The sequence below is a fragment of the Sitophilus oryzae genome, unplaced genomic scaffold (assembly GCF_002938485.1).
Source record: "Sitophilus oryzae breed Bouriz unplaced genomic scaffold, Soryzae_2.0 scaffold_1297_pilon_pilon, whole genome shotgun sequence".
In the NCBI taxonomy this organism is placed as follows: domain Eukaryota; kingdom Metazoa; phylum Arthropoda; class Insecta; order Coleoptera; family Curculionidae; genus Sitophilus; species Sitophilus oryzae.
The window spans coordinates 9,479,138-9,493,910 of NW_022145945.1; the positions used below are offsets into that span (position 1 = coordinate 9,479,138).

Consider the following 14,773-nt stretch of genomic DNA (forward strand, 5'->3'; position numbering starts at 1 on the left):
ATTCTCAAAGTCAATATCATTTTTTTTTAAAAATATACCTACTGCACATCATTTAAAAGAGCACTTGTTGCATATTCCTAAATACCAAAATATCGAAAAAAACGGCGTCAGAGATAGCTTGGAAATAAAGATCGCTGTCATTATTTTTGTAAAATTATATGTATAGGGGATGTCATCATCGATCATACGTTATTATATGTCTAAAATAAAAAAACCGTTAACATTTTTTACATCCATACAGATTTTAATTTTTTTTGAAATTATTTTTCGACTGATCAAAAATGGTGTCATATACACTAGGAGTGGCTATTCATAGTGACTACTTAACCATTTTTCTTCGAAAGTAACTTTCATTTCAATTTCACTCTAAAACTGGTACGTATGTAAAATGTAAATACATAAAAATAAATAAAATTATGTAAACAATTTGCAGTTTATGCAGTTATGCAAGTATAAAAAAAGCTTTAATTATAATATGCTACTCGACTAATGTAAAAACTTAATTCCAGAAGAGAATGTAACATTAAATATTTTATTAAATAATTAAGTATTTATAATAAAACAATCTTACATAAAAATATAGAAAAATGCTGTTTATATTAAGGTATGTTATAATTATTGTGCTTATCAGAATAAAAATAAATCCCACAAGAATAGAGAGAGATAATAATCTGTACTTTAATACCTACTAAAACAACTTAAATCCGTGATATATCATCACCTCCAATCCTGTCAAAAATACCGCTTTTATCATTAAATAATATTTTCCCAGTATTTTTCTCTCGGAATGACCCAGAATCCACAATATAAGGGTGTCCCAATATGCCGTGGCCATAGGCCTACTATGTATCTTTAGAATCAAAATATATGATCATTGGACACAATTTTACCTCTATACAAAAGTGCTTCGTTTGTCCATAACTATATTCGATACCAATTAAACTTTTAGTTACGTAATCGAGGGCGCGATTTTTAAATTTATTGTTGCCAACTATGAACATATTCGGCGCCGGGCTGACTAACTGGAATTTAAATTTCGCGCTGGGGATTCAGGTGATCGCTCTGCTGTGAAAAATGTCAAGCTGCCACATTTATTTATTTATTTCCTGACATTGTCATTCGTTTGGACACTTTAGTTTTGTATTACGAGTTTTTGGTTTAAATGAATTGTGTTGTGATACTTTAAGCTTAAAATTTTTAACTAGCAGTCAATCATTGTTCTTTTTTAGAACCTCTTTTAGTGCGAAGTGTACAAGATAGCTTAATAGCCGTAAAAAACTCATCGCAACTTTATTAGAATATTTTGAACGGGAAAGCGGTAGTAATAGCACTTTGTGTCCCTTAAGTCCTGTTAAGAAAGTGAGTTTTGTTGATGTAAATAATAACTGTTTATATAAGTATTTATAATTAAGTTATTTTTGTTTTGTAAAATATTTTGATTAAAAGAAAATATGAAAAAGTGGGCAACGCTGTGCCGGCAAAGCTTAATCACGTGACTAAAAGTTTATTTGATATGAACTATAGATTATTAGCGCATACCTACTAGATTTTATGCGCCTACTACATAGCTTGATGTAGGATAAAATATTTTTTGCAAGTCTCAACGTATGCGAGGAGGTAAAGTCAAAAAGTATGCGAGGTGGCGCTTTTCTACAAGAGACAAAAATGTAGTAAATACTAGAAGTACCACTTCACGAAAAAAAAAATAGCCGTCGATTGAGTAGGAAAATATTTCTACTATATAGCATTTATGTAAGGGTGGGGGTAGTTTTCACCCTTTCTGTATCTTTTCTGCTTTTTTTTTGTAAGAGTCAAGTGTTAAAAAGCTTAGAGAAACCCTTAGGCATCCCCAATCTCCAATAGTAACTATAAAACATACTAAAATAATAATGAAAACTATACTAAAAGATATAAAAAATAAACTATCCATATATCGTATCTGATAGTAAATTTCAAGTATGTCTCTTTTATAATAACTAAAGATAAGACAAAATAAAAACTCTGTCTCTATAGGATTAAAATAATAAACCTATAGAGTTAAAAGTTTATGGATTTTATCACAATTTTTTTAAAAATAGTATTTTGTATATCAATATAAACTACTGATTTAAAGGGATTTTATTTCTTATTCTATTCTATTCAAATAGGTGTATACCTACCTACAAGAATAGACCTATTAATATTGACTAAAAAAAAAACAAGAATGTACACATGCCAAATACATGTAAAATAATTGTATTATTTTTGCAACAATAAATTGTATCCTTGAACTAAACTTTTTAGGTTTTTACTATTAAATATTGTCTATATTGTTTTATGAAAAACAATATTCAAATTTTGACCATAAAAACCAACTATATCAATTTATTAAAGGGAATTAACACATCTACAGGTGAATATTATTTTTTATAACATACTTGTAAAGGTATGTGACTGAAAGATCAGAAAGATAATAAAGAGGTGTTGAGGTTAATTAGCTAACTTTAAGGTTTAAATTAATGTAGTGATAAGTGTTATCAAATTGTTTACACAGCCCCTTATTTATTTAAATAGTAGTTTTGTTGATAAAATAACGTCATCGCTAAACTCTGCTTACCTGGCGAATGAAAATTCCTAGACTAAAAAACTGTATAATTAGTCCCACTATAGGCAGATTGTCCTGTTACAAATCTAGCGTTTCTTTATGGCGATTCACTGTTCCAGCAATATACGAATCTCGCAAACTGTCCTCGTGTAAAATTTGCACATAACACACCCAACAAAATATTTGTAAATCAGGGAATTCATTGAATTCCTAAACTCACTGTTCTTTTTCGTCTTGATCCATTCAATTCTCCTAATCTTTATTCATAACTGAAATGTAACCGGTTATCAGTTGTATCTTTCGACAAAGATATGTATTTCTTTCTCGTTCTAACCCACACTTTTAGATTCGCAAATATTGTAACGTGATTCGGAAGTAGTATCACAAGAACAGATCCGTGCGTGAAATGAATCAAACGTCAATTAGTTCGAGAAATTCGTTATGATGGCGCCAGCGTACAAGCCGACTATTCAGATTTCTTGACAAAAATAAATATATAGGGAAATTATAGTTGAGCTACTCGCCGAGATGTGGCGCTCACAAATATTTACGTTTACAGTTTACGTTCTGTATTTACGTTTAAATTTTAAATTCAAAATAAACGTATGATATAAAAAGACTAAATACACAACTTCCTAAAAAGTATTATACAGGTACAAAACCATAAATTAATCTGTTATACACATAGTTTATTATAAAAAAATTAATATCAATAATACACAAAAATATTCTGCGACCTCGAGCGCGCAGAGAAAGTCGCTTCAAAAACGAAGACCCTGGCATTAAGTTTCTTTACCCATCGATGGTATTTCAGTCAAGTTTATAGCATTAGCAATATCAAGTACTTTCTGTACCGTGCCTTAAACAGCAGTAATTGTATTTCGGTAGTTTCCAGTGAAGAATAACAATGTCGAGCGTAAGAATTTTGAAAAAATCGTTAAAATTTTCACCGAAACTAAGTAGACAACGATCAGATATCAGTGTTGTGTGCCCAATCAACGCTGAAGAGTCTTTTGGACATGCAAAACCTTATGCGGAAGTCCCTGGTCCAAGACCTATACCAATTCTGGGCAATACCTGGAGGCTACTGCCAGTCATTGGACAATACGATGTGTCTGATGTAGCGAAATTATCAGAGTTATTCTATAAAGAATATGGAAAAATAGTCAAGTTATCTGGTCTTGTTGGAAGGCCGGATTTATTGTTTGTATATGATGCGGATGAAATAGAGAAGATTTACAGGTAAAGTTTAAAAAAAAATACCTATAACCAGAGACAACTTCATAAAGATAAAAATTAATAAAAAATGATCGAAATAAACGCCATCAAGGTCGGCATTAATTAAATGCCGATCGAAGATATCAATTTTGTCAAGGTTGACCCGTTTTGTCATTGGTTGAAAAATAATAAGTGCTTTAACATAAAAAAGTAAAGATATAATATTTGAAAATTATTTTTAAGAAGAGTTTATGTCAATTCTAATAGATGAAGTCTAGATAATACGACGAAAACTATAATATACCTTCATATCAAAAGCTACTATGAGGCCGTTTTTCCTTAAGAGTCTATTACCACAGTTATTACGCTGTACTTTCGGGTTGCTCTCAGAGGTCGGGTAAAGCGGGTGTGCGGGCGAAGGAAATATATATTATATTTCAGAAATCTGCCTAAGGTTTAGCCCTATCCTGTCGTGTTAAGCCACACCAAAAATTCCAAACACCCGTGCTTTAATTAAGGCTTGATTAAGGTTTGCAGAGATTCAGCATTTGCCATAAAATAACGAGCAATTTGTTAGAAAACCATATAAATTATATCTCACCGTAATCACACTACTAAGGGGGCGGAAGGGGCGGTCCGCCCCGGGCCCCTTCTTCTAGGGGGCCTCCAAATCTTAATAAGTAATTTTTTATTCAACTGGCAAACAGGCCACTATGTGTTCAGTAGTTATAAAGCAATTTGTAGTTAGAGTATGCAAACCATAAGTATACGCAAACTAAACACAGTATAAATGGAAGCAGATATTTACTTAATTATCAATTATTAGGCCCCAGTAATTGTCAATGGAATTTTTCTATTTACGAAATTAAATCAAGGGGTAATTTTCTTTGTTTAGAATATCGAATAATTATTATTTTTTATATTCGAATAATTATTATTTATTCTTGGACCTATATAGGAGTATACCGCGATTTTGTAAGGGGCCCCTTACAAAATCGCGGAACGGTCGCGAAAGTAACGCGGCTTATATGTGGAACCGGTATTCCCATCACTTTGTCATCATAAATTGCCATTAAATATATGTAAACATTCGCTGGGGGTTTGTTTTATTACGTCAAATTGCATTCGTTTTTCAATTTAAATGTATTATTACAAGCTTTAAAAAAATGATGTTATCCTTTTTGATACCTTTTTGAAGCTGGGGACCTCAAGGGGGCCCTTAATTCTTTGGTCGGGGCCCGTCGCGCGTCGGGTCCCTACGTAAAAATGGCACTGCCGATGAATAACATATTTATATCTACAGTATGTCCGCGGATTGTCTTCATAAAATTTTTGCTTGTTCTAAAATGGTAATTCCTGTTTATACTTTTCCAAATTTCCATACCGTTTTAGAGAAAAATAAGAAAAACATGAAAATGTAGTTGAATTTTTGAACTAGTAAAAATAAAACGCCTTTCTATGGTAATATAACTTCGTGATAATTTTTTGATGATTATTATTGACAGAATTTTAATTAAAGTTATATTTTTTGCTGTTTTAAATTGTTAAAGAAGCAAAAAATTTATTTAGTTCAATGCTACGGAAAGGGTGATAATAGTTATCGGAAAATGTGATACTTTAACATCAAAAAATATGACGTTAATCAAAATAAATTATAACGATCTATCAAAAAATGAAATCAAAATTATATTACCATAGCGTTTTCATTTTTAGGACTTTTAGTTTTTTTAGGATTTTTTTTGGGGAAAAATTACATTAAAAAACTACATTTTATGTTTTTTTTTATTTTTTCTAAAACGGTATGGATATTTAGAAAATTATAAACGCCATTTTAAAACAAGCAAAAATTCTTATGAACGCATTTTTTTCAAAAAGAAAAGTTTCAAAAAAATTTCCTCTTGTAAAGACAATCCGGGGACATACTGACTGTAATATACAGGGTGTCCCAGAAATAAGTACAAGTATTTTATGGTAATATAGTTCAACCCCAGGAACACGCCTATGAGGCTTTTTTCGCGAAAAAACAATTGAAAACTTCGGGAATTTTTTTAGTTTTTAGTTAAAAAACATAATTTCTTGTTAATATGACAACATAGGTAGTAGATTAAATTTACCAGAACAAATTTACAAGAGCAAAATTTTTGTATTTGTATATTTTCAAAGTAAAATAACTCCGTTATTTTGGATTTATTTGAAAAACGATAAAGAAAAAATATGGTTTTTTTATCTACCACCCCTTAAAATACTTGCACTTATTTCTGTGACACCCTGTATATATATCGATTTTTATTACAATTAGTACAGTATATAAATACTTGAAAATTATCAACCATTATTCATACGTCATTCAATCTTTACAAAATGTGCAGACCGGGGGCCACATTTAGCTTTGCCGCCCCGGGCCCCCAACAGGTTTAGTCCGCCACTGGTGCTTTGTATTATGAGAGAAACATATTTTTAACAGCGGCAAAGCTTTCATTGCTGCGGGTGATTAAGATGATGTGATAAAGAGTAAAAATTAAAGACTAAAGAAGAACTATAAAAAACTTTATTGTACTGGTAAAATATTAATTGCCAATGACGCCACGCTACGCCACTGATTCTTAATGTAAATTACCAAATATTCTAATTATCTTGATCCTAAAACTTTTTGATCACATGGTACCTATAGCATTAATAAAAATTTATAAATCTGTTATTATAGGAATGAAGGTCCAACTCCATTTAGACCCTCTATGCCTTGTTTGGTAAAATACAAAAGTGAAGTTAGAAAAGACTTTTTTGGAGTAGAGGGCGGTGTTGTAGGAGTGTAAGTAGATAAAACCCTAATAGGTATTTATTTTAGTTCTACTGTTAAATAAATTTTAGACATGGTGAGCCATGGAAATCGTTCAGAACAAAAGTTCAGAAACCAATTCTACAACTTCAAACGGTGAGAAAATATGTAGAGCCCATAGAAAATGTCACCAACGATTTTCTTTCAAGGTTTGTGTAGTTTAAAATAGATGTTATGTGTATAAACAAAGCAAATTTTATTGCGAAATGTTTTAGGATGATGGTCATAAAAGACGCTAATGACGAGATGCCTTCAGACTTTGACAATGAAATACACAAGTGGGCCTTGGAATGTAATGTATTAATAATGCGTTAAATATATAGAAATAGCATATTAGCTATAGAATTATGTCATAGAATTAGTACTCAATAAGTTTTACTCAGTGGTTGACTAAGGGGGGGGGGGCGGAAGGGGCGGTCCGCCCCGGGCACCCTCTTTTAGGGGGCCTCCTTTATTCAACTGGCAAACAAATAAAAAATGCCAATATGTATTCAGTAGTTATAAACCAGTTTGTAGGTGGAGTATGCAAACCATAAGTACCTATACGCCAACTATAAACAGATATTTACTTAATTATCAATTATCAGGCCCCAGTAATTGTCAATGGCATTTTCTGTTTAGGAAATTATATCAAGGGGTAATTTTTTTTGTTTAAAATATCGAATAATTATTATTTTTTATATATTTTGAGACTGAATTTATTTATTTTAGCTTTTAAGTTATTTTTCAATGGTTTCATTATTTATTTTTACTGAATAAACATTTTAAATTACAACCAATGCACAGCATAACTTGTATTCTAGCTTCATTACTGATGACGAACAGTGAAGTCTTTAGTATAACGGGGGCCACGGGTCTGAGACAGCGAAGGGGTCCCTCGGATCTTGGAGGACTTACATAATCGCGATATTTTGTCACGGTATTTCCCTGGAAGCATTTTTAAGAAAAAAATATTTAAAATTTTTGGACGAAAAATACCTGTAAAAAAATTGTACAGCCTAAAAGTCAAATTTAGTGATTATCACAGCCCCTGTGACATAAAAAAAGACGTGTGGCTATATATCTATTTCAAAAATTAAATTGTTCAAATGTCATATAATAATGGCGGTAGCTGTTATGGAATTGTGCGATTAAAAAATTATCATAAATAATTTTTTTTCAAATGGAAACCCACTTTTTTACTTCACTAGTGAAAAGGTTTTCCAATTAGTTACATTTTAACTAAACATATTCCTATACCTAGAATAAATCGTTTTTAAGTTATTTAAGATTTAGTTTGAAAACGTATGTTTTTCTTGATTTTGTCTAGCTTCCTTTGACATTAAGTGTCAAACAGTCAGACAATTTATTTCGATATGATTTCGATCTGTCAGAAAATGAATTATTTGAATTTCCTATATTATAACTACTGCTGCCTTAAAAGTTTAAAAAGTGTATTTATATAAATATATCTCGAATTTTCGTTTTGTGTTGTAGTGATATCTAATAGTTGATATTTTAATAATATACCGTACGATCGAAAAAAAACAGTTAACGTTAGGTATAGAGTGTTTAATTTAATTGAGTGTTTAATTTAATAATTTGTTTTTGTTTTAGGTATAAAGTGTTAATAATCAAAATTCATAAAATTTTACAGAGAATTTAAGTATATAATAAAAAATGGGGTCACCCATTTAAAATAAGAAAGTTGCTGTCAACTTCCAGTACTTCCGAAAGTGCCGCTATATTGAAAATATTTTTAATCGACAGATCTCATTGTGAAACAATGATATGCACAAAATCTCATATCTAGATATTGTAGTTCTCTAGAAACTTCTAGCGCAGGCTCAGCCTGGGACACCCTATATAAATACTTGAATTTTGTCAACCATTATACATACGCCATTCAGTTTTTACAAAATGTGCATTAGAAGTATACAGGGTGCTTCAAAACAAATGCGAAAAACTTCAGGGTGTGATTCCTTGTTCAAAATAAAGGGTAGTTTGCTTCATAAACGTTGGGCCAAAAGTGAACCATTAGGGAGATATTGCGGTACAAAGATGGCGGAAAAATAATGTTTTTATTTTTTATCTTGAAAACGAAAAGAGATAGACTAATAAAATTTTATGGAAGCATTACTGTTATGAAAACACACTTTCTGGTAATTTATTCACTTTTTTAAAATGAGTGGAAGGAGTTGAAATAAACTACCCCTATAATTCTTGTTAACGAAATTTAAAGAAAAATCTTATCAAACACATGCAAAAAAATTAATTTGGATAGTTTAGTTTGTTTAGAAACTTTTTTATCTCTTGTATTTTTTTGATAAAACTCACCGATTTGAAATTAAAAAATAAAATGTAAAGCATTACATTTCAGGACAAAAAACATTTTCTGATAAAGAATCTAGTGGGCTGCTGTAATTTTTTTAGGAAAAAATCTAGCCGGCCGCTGTTACTTTTTAGGATGTTCCTAATATTATTTTATTTGAAATTACTCTACTGCAATACGTTACTATCTAGATGATTATTATTATCGTTATTATCACTAGATTCTTAATCCAAAAATGTTTTTTGTCCTGACATGTAATGCTTTACATTTTATTTTTTAATTTCCAATCGGTGAGTTTTATCAAAAAAACACAAGAGGTAAAAAAGTTTCTAAACAAACTAAGCTATCCAAATTAAAGCATTTGCATGTGTTTGATAATATTTTTCTTTAAATTTCGTTAACAAGAATGATAGGGGTAGTTTATTTCAACCCCTTCCACTCATTTTAAAAGTAAACAAATACCTGAAAGTGTGTTTTCATAACAGTAATGCTTCCATAAAATTTCATTAGTCTATCTCTTTTCGTTTTCAAGATAAAAAATAAAAACATTATTTTTCCGCCATCTTTGTACCCCGATATCTCCCTAATGGTTGACTTTTGACCCAACGTTTATAAAGCAAACTACCCTTTATTTTGAACAAGGAATCACCCCCTAAAGTTTTTCGCATTTGTTTTGAAACACCCTGTATAATTATCTAAACAGACCGGGGGCCACATTTAGCTTCGCCGCCCCTGGCCCCCGACAGGCTTAGTCCGCCACTGGTTTTACTAGAGTATTTCAATTATTGTATTTTACTAAAGTCAATTTTTGAATAACACCATCAAATAATAAAAAGAATTATAAAAATAGAAAAGAAAATTCTTATATTAGCATACATAATAATAGCGATCATCTATTTTTTGTCCTTAGTTATTAACACCCTGTATATTAAGACATATTTTTTTATTTTACAGGTATTGGTAGAGTCTCCCTAGACGTCCGATTAGGTTGTTTAGAATCAAGTTTATCAACTGACTCCGAGGCTCTAAAAATAATAGATGCGGCAAAATATGCGCTTAGAAATATAGCAATTTTGGAATTGAGATTTCCCTTTTGGAGATATTTCCCCACATCTTTATGGACTAGATACGTGAAAAATATGGACTATTTTGTCGAGTATGTATTATTTTTAAATTCAATTGATTCATACAGGGTGTTTTTTGAACTGAGGCAAAACCTATTAAGTGTTATTGGTTTTGATTTATCAAATCTAATATACCGGGTGCGTCTCAAAAGTGGCTAACCCATATAACTTTTTTATTTTTTCAGATAAAAAACGAGATTTGGTATGTTAGTATATGACATAAATTAGGATTGATTGACATATTCAATTGTTTTTGGTCACTTCCTGTTTCACCGGAAATGACTACAACTTTTGATTTTTAAATGGCACCCTCAGTATTTTTTTACTTTTTTCGATAGAAAATAACACTCTGAATAGAATGAAATGTCATATATCAGCTTTTGACGTTTTCGCATCTGGTTTATTTGAAATTGTAACTGCGGTTCATAACGACAACTTGACTCGAAATACCAAGTGTGCGGTACCAAAGTACGATTTGACTTTTGACATTTTCGCATATGGTTTATTTGAAATTATAACTTGCGGTTCGTAACGAAAATTTGACTCAAATTACTAAGTTTGTAATCAAATTATTCGTAAAAAAATACTTTTTCCAAATATGCTAATGAGCCACTCTCGTTCCGTTAGAAAAAATTGAGATATGATTAAAAATACGATTTGAGCATTTTTTAACCGGCCAGGACAAGACACTAAAACATTAGACGATTAAATCTATTTTTCCAAGGCTCCTTAATTAAGAATTAGTGTTTTTAACATAGACATTGGCACTCTAGATTCAAATTTAAAATACAATTTTTTATTAAGCGAGAATGTCAAAAGTTGACATACGATATGTCATTCTATTCAGAATTTAATTTTCTATCGAATAAAGTAAAGATATACCGGGGGTGCCATTTAAAAATCAAAAGTTGTAGTCATTTCCGGTGAAACAGGAAGTGAACAAAAACAGTTGAATGTGTCAATCAATCCCAATTTATGTCATATACGAACATACGAAATCTCGTTTTTTTATCTGAAAAAATAAAAAAGTTATAGGGGTGAGCCACTTTTGAGACGCACCCGGTATAAAATTCTGGTGTCGCCGTTTTAGTTAAACAGCTTGACCGATTTTGATCAAATTTTATATGTATATTCAGTAGGTCTGAGAATAGGTTGCTATCTATTTTTTCTAGTTTTTATACCTTTAAGTGATAAGGGTGGCCCACACCAAATTCTTATTATTTTTTGTACAAAATTTATTATTTTTATTTTTTATGATGTGGCATTGTGTATGGAACCTTAGAATTATATAAAAGAGTTTGGTAATTGTTTAAATTTTGATCTTTTTTTCTATATTTTTTACAACTAGTAGCTCCAAATTTACACCCTGTGGATATACGTTTAACATTTTTTTGTTAACATAGTCTGAGAAATTACTTCCTTAGTTAGAAAACAATCTGTATGTTTGGAAGTAAATCAATATTTTTTCATTAAAAAAATATTGATTTTAGACATTCAATAGCCCTTATTTTTAATAGGGTACACGGTACAACGTTTTCATTGCTACGAGATGAAAAGATTCTCACAGACTGGTTAAAAAGACAGTCAGCTTATGTATAAATCTTCAAGAAGTATTGAAATAAAGTAGTAGTTGTTGCAAGTGGGCCAAAAAGGGCCTGCAATGACATTTTTGGTAAAGTCCAGAAGCGGTCCTTGAATTTTAATTCAAATTCTAATCGGATATCGCCCCAGCTCTATAGAAACCATATAGAAACCATCACAAAATAAAACTAAATGACACATTACTCTGCAGAGGATATTAAATAGAAAAAAGGAAAGGTTCAACATCAATCATAAGTATGTGATGTCATTAATGCCCGTGACCAATATGCTGTTTCATGTCCAAAATCAATCTTTTACTACTCTGTTTTGACGAATATTGTTAACTGAATATCGACATTTATTTTTATTGTAGAATATGCATGAAACACATTGATGCAGCCATGGAAAGACTAAAGGATAAAATAGTTAAAGATGAAAGAGATTTGTCATTGGTAGAGAGAATATTAGCTAACGAACCTGACCCCAAAACTGCCTATATTTTAGCGTTAGATTTGATATTAGTAGGGATCGATACCGTAAGTATGATTTTTATTAGCATATAAATTGATGCCTAAATAACAAAATTAGAATATACTATTATAGTCTTGGCCTTCTCCGCCGGTGCTGCCACCATCAGAGAATATGGCAAACAAAGTGTAATTTGTGAAAATTCTAAAATAAAATATTTCGATATTTTCAGAAGGTCTAACTTGTATTATAATTTATTATTGATCACCTAGTTTAACTACGGTAGCGAGCATAGTTTTACGCACAGGTTTTGCTAGTGGGGACATAACTTACGCTATTTCGGCTATAACGAAATTTTTTTAGTTACATAATTATGATTTTAGAAGATATTCATCAAAAATTTAAGCTCTAGTTGATTAAAAAAAAGAGTGTACCTTAATATTGCAAAGTACATTTTATCCTCTCGTAGTATATGTCTATTTAATTTTTTGATTGTGTAATGGATATTTTGTTTATTCACTTGTTTCGTCGAACTGCTTGAATCCATTTTTGCTTTTGATCAAACCGGTGTGAGAAACTGAGAAACTATAAAATGTTGTTTCGGAAGAGTTGAATATCCGGGAAATTTGAGTTATTGAATGTTATTGCGACAACCAAGTAATTACACCCTCCTTTACACGTTAATATTTTTTCGTCAATTTTTTTAAATTTGAAATTGTCACAACACAACGCGACATCCAGTTTCAGTTCTTTTTCACTTAATTTTTACTGCCCGAAACAGCGTTACATCACACAAACCTCGATTAATAATAATAAAATAATAAAAATATTTATTACAAACAAGTTTACAAGTTCACAATAATTCAAAAATATTAAAATAGATGCACAATGAGTTCTTAAACAATTACGCACAATGAATTCTTAATAATTACAATTCTTAAACAAATTATACTTCCTAACACTTTTAGAATAATTATATTTTTTTTTCTATACTCGCTATTTAAACCCGTGTATCTGAGTGTTTTATAGTTTCAGTAAAACTGCACTAGCAAAAAACTAAATTACTTAAATATTATCACTAAGCCACGATTTCAATATTATTTTAATCCGATCAACATGAACAGCAACCGGGACGGCGTCAAATACAGAACAAAAACTTTTGATTTCTACCGTTCGAGTGCTGCGATCGGAATTTTTTGAAATCAACTGAAATGCACCAAGCCTATAGAAACTAGAAACCTGAATATACTACTATTAGAAAAGATAAATAAATAAAAAACAACAGTCTTATTATACTTATCAAATTGAATATTTTTTAGTATTAATATATCTTTGTTCGATATAGAATATAAGATTATTTATTTTAGATATCTATGGCGGTTTGTTCAATTCTATACCAATTAGCTACTCGGCCTGAACAACAAGAGAAACTGTACGAAGAGCTAAAACAAGTTTTCCCAGATAAAAATGAACCTTTGACTACAGAAAAATTAAATCAGCTTGCGTTTTTAAAAGCATTCGTAAAAGAAGTTTTTAGGTATGATTCACAGGCCAAATACAGAATAGGGCCTATTGTTTTATTGTAATCTTCTTGAAGAAAATTTTAAAAATTTGAATATAATTATTTTTATGAATAATGTTTTTTTAGAATGTACTCTACTGTGATTGGAAATGGAAGAACACTGCAGGAAGATACTATTATCCTAGGTTACAAAGTTCCTAAAGGGGTAAGTCTATTTTTTAACCGGCCGTAAAATATATTAATTTGATATTTATAGGACATACAGGGTCCGGCAATAGTACGTCGGGCACAATAGTGCGTATGGTACCCGACACACTATTGCCGGACCCTGTATAGTGTAGTTAAAAGCAGTTAAAAATATATTTCAGGTTCAAGTGGTGTTTCCAACTTTGGTCACTGGCAGTATGGGAGAATACGTATCCCAACCAGATCAATTTATGCCCGAAAGGTGGATGAAAAGCTCTGGTCAAGAGAAAATTCACCCATTTGCGTCTCTACCATATGGTTACGGAGCCCGAATGTGCCTGGGCAGGCGCTTTGCTGATTTGGAAATACAAGTACTTTTAGCTAAAGTAAGTACCCAGGCAATTTATGTCATATATAATTAACTTAGCTCTTTTTTTTAGCTGATTAGATCATATAAACTGGAGTACCTTCACGACCCATTGGAATATAAAGTTACCTTTATGTACGCCCCTGACGGTGAATTGAAGTTTAAAGTAACTGAAAGACCTGAGTAAATGAATATTTTAAAGCAGAGTTTCACATAATATAATTTGCAAACATTTGGAGTTTATCTGATTGATAGTACGAAGTTCGTGAAATAAATTGCATTATACATTTTTAATTTATTTAATTAAAATTTAGTTGTTGTAGTTTATATGTATTTACAGTTTACCACAGAAGCCTCGACTCTCGACTCTTCTAAACTAAGTAACTAAATAATATATTTTCTAAACCAATCGCAGACCTAGTCACAGAGTATTTCATATTTTTATAAGAAATGCAAATAATCCTTTTATTCATAATATTAAGTCATTATAGCCAATGTAAAGATATATGTATGTATATTCTAAGATACCTACAATAATTTTATATGTCTCTGTATTATGTATTTATAAGGTTATAA

At 30.8% G+C, this 14,773-nt stretch overlaps 2 protein-coding genes across 2 annotated transcripts in view; one reads left to right on the plus strand and one right to left on the minus strand.

Moving 5' to 3' along the window:
* Positions 1–2,849, minus strand: part of LOC115874725 (protein kinase C and casein kinase substrate in neurons protein 1) — a 65,675-nt gene extending 62,826 nt beyond the window's left edge. Inside the window, exon 1 of the mRNA XM_030889987.1 lies at positions 2,597–2,849. The gene's annotated coding sequence lies outside the window, so the exon portion shown is untranslated. The remainder of the gene's footprint in view (positions 1–2,596) is intronic.
* A 508-nt stretch (positions 2,850–3,357) lies between these two features.
* The window catches only part of LOC115874478, a 37,646-nt gene continuing 26,230 nt past the window's right edge, over positions 3,358–14,773 (plus strand). The window contains exons 1-10 of the mRNA XM_030889627.1: positions 3,358–3,826; positions 6,507–6,611; positions 6,671–6,787; positions 6,854–6,930; positions 9,904–10,105; positions 12,028–12,190; positions 13,490–13,659; positions 13,771–13,849; positions 14,013–14,216; positions 14,271–14,380. Of these exons, the coding sequence (XP_030745487.1) occupies positions 3,492–3,826; positions 6,507–6,611; positions 6,671–6,787; positions 6,854–6,930; positions 9,904–10,105; positions 12,028–12,190; positions 13,490–13,659; positions 13,771–13,849; positions 14,013–14,216; positions 14,271–14,380 (1,562 nt within the window). The 5' untranslated portion in view covers positions 3,358–3,491. The remainder of the gene's footprint in view (positions 3,827–6,506; positions 6,612–6,670; positions 6,788–6,853; positions 6,931–9,903; positions 10,106–12,027; positions 12,191–13,489; positions 13,660–13,770; positions 13,850–14,012; positions 14,217–14,270; positions 14,381–14,773) is intronic.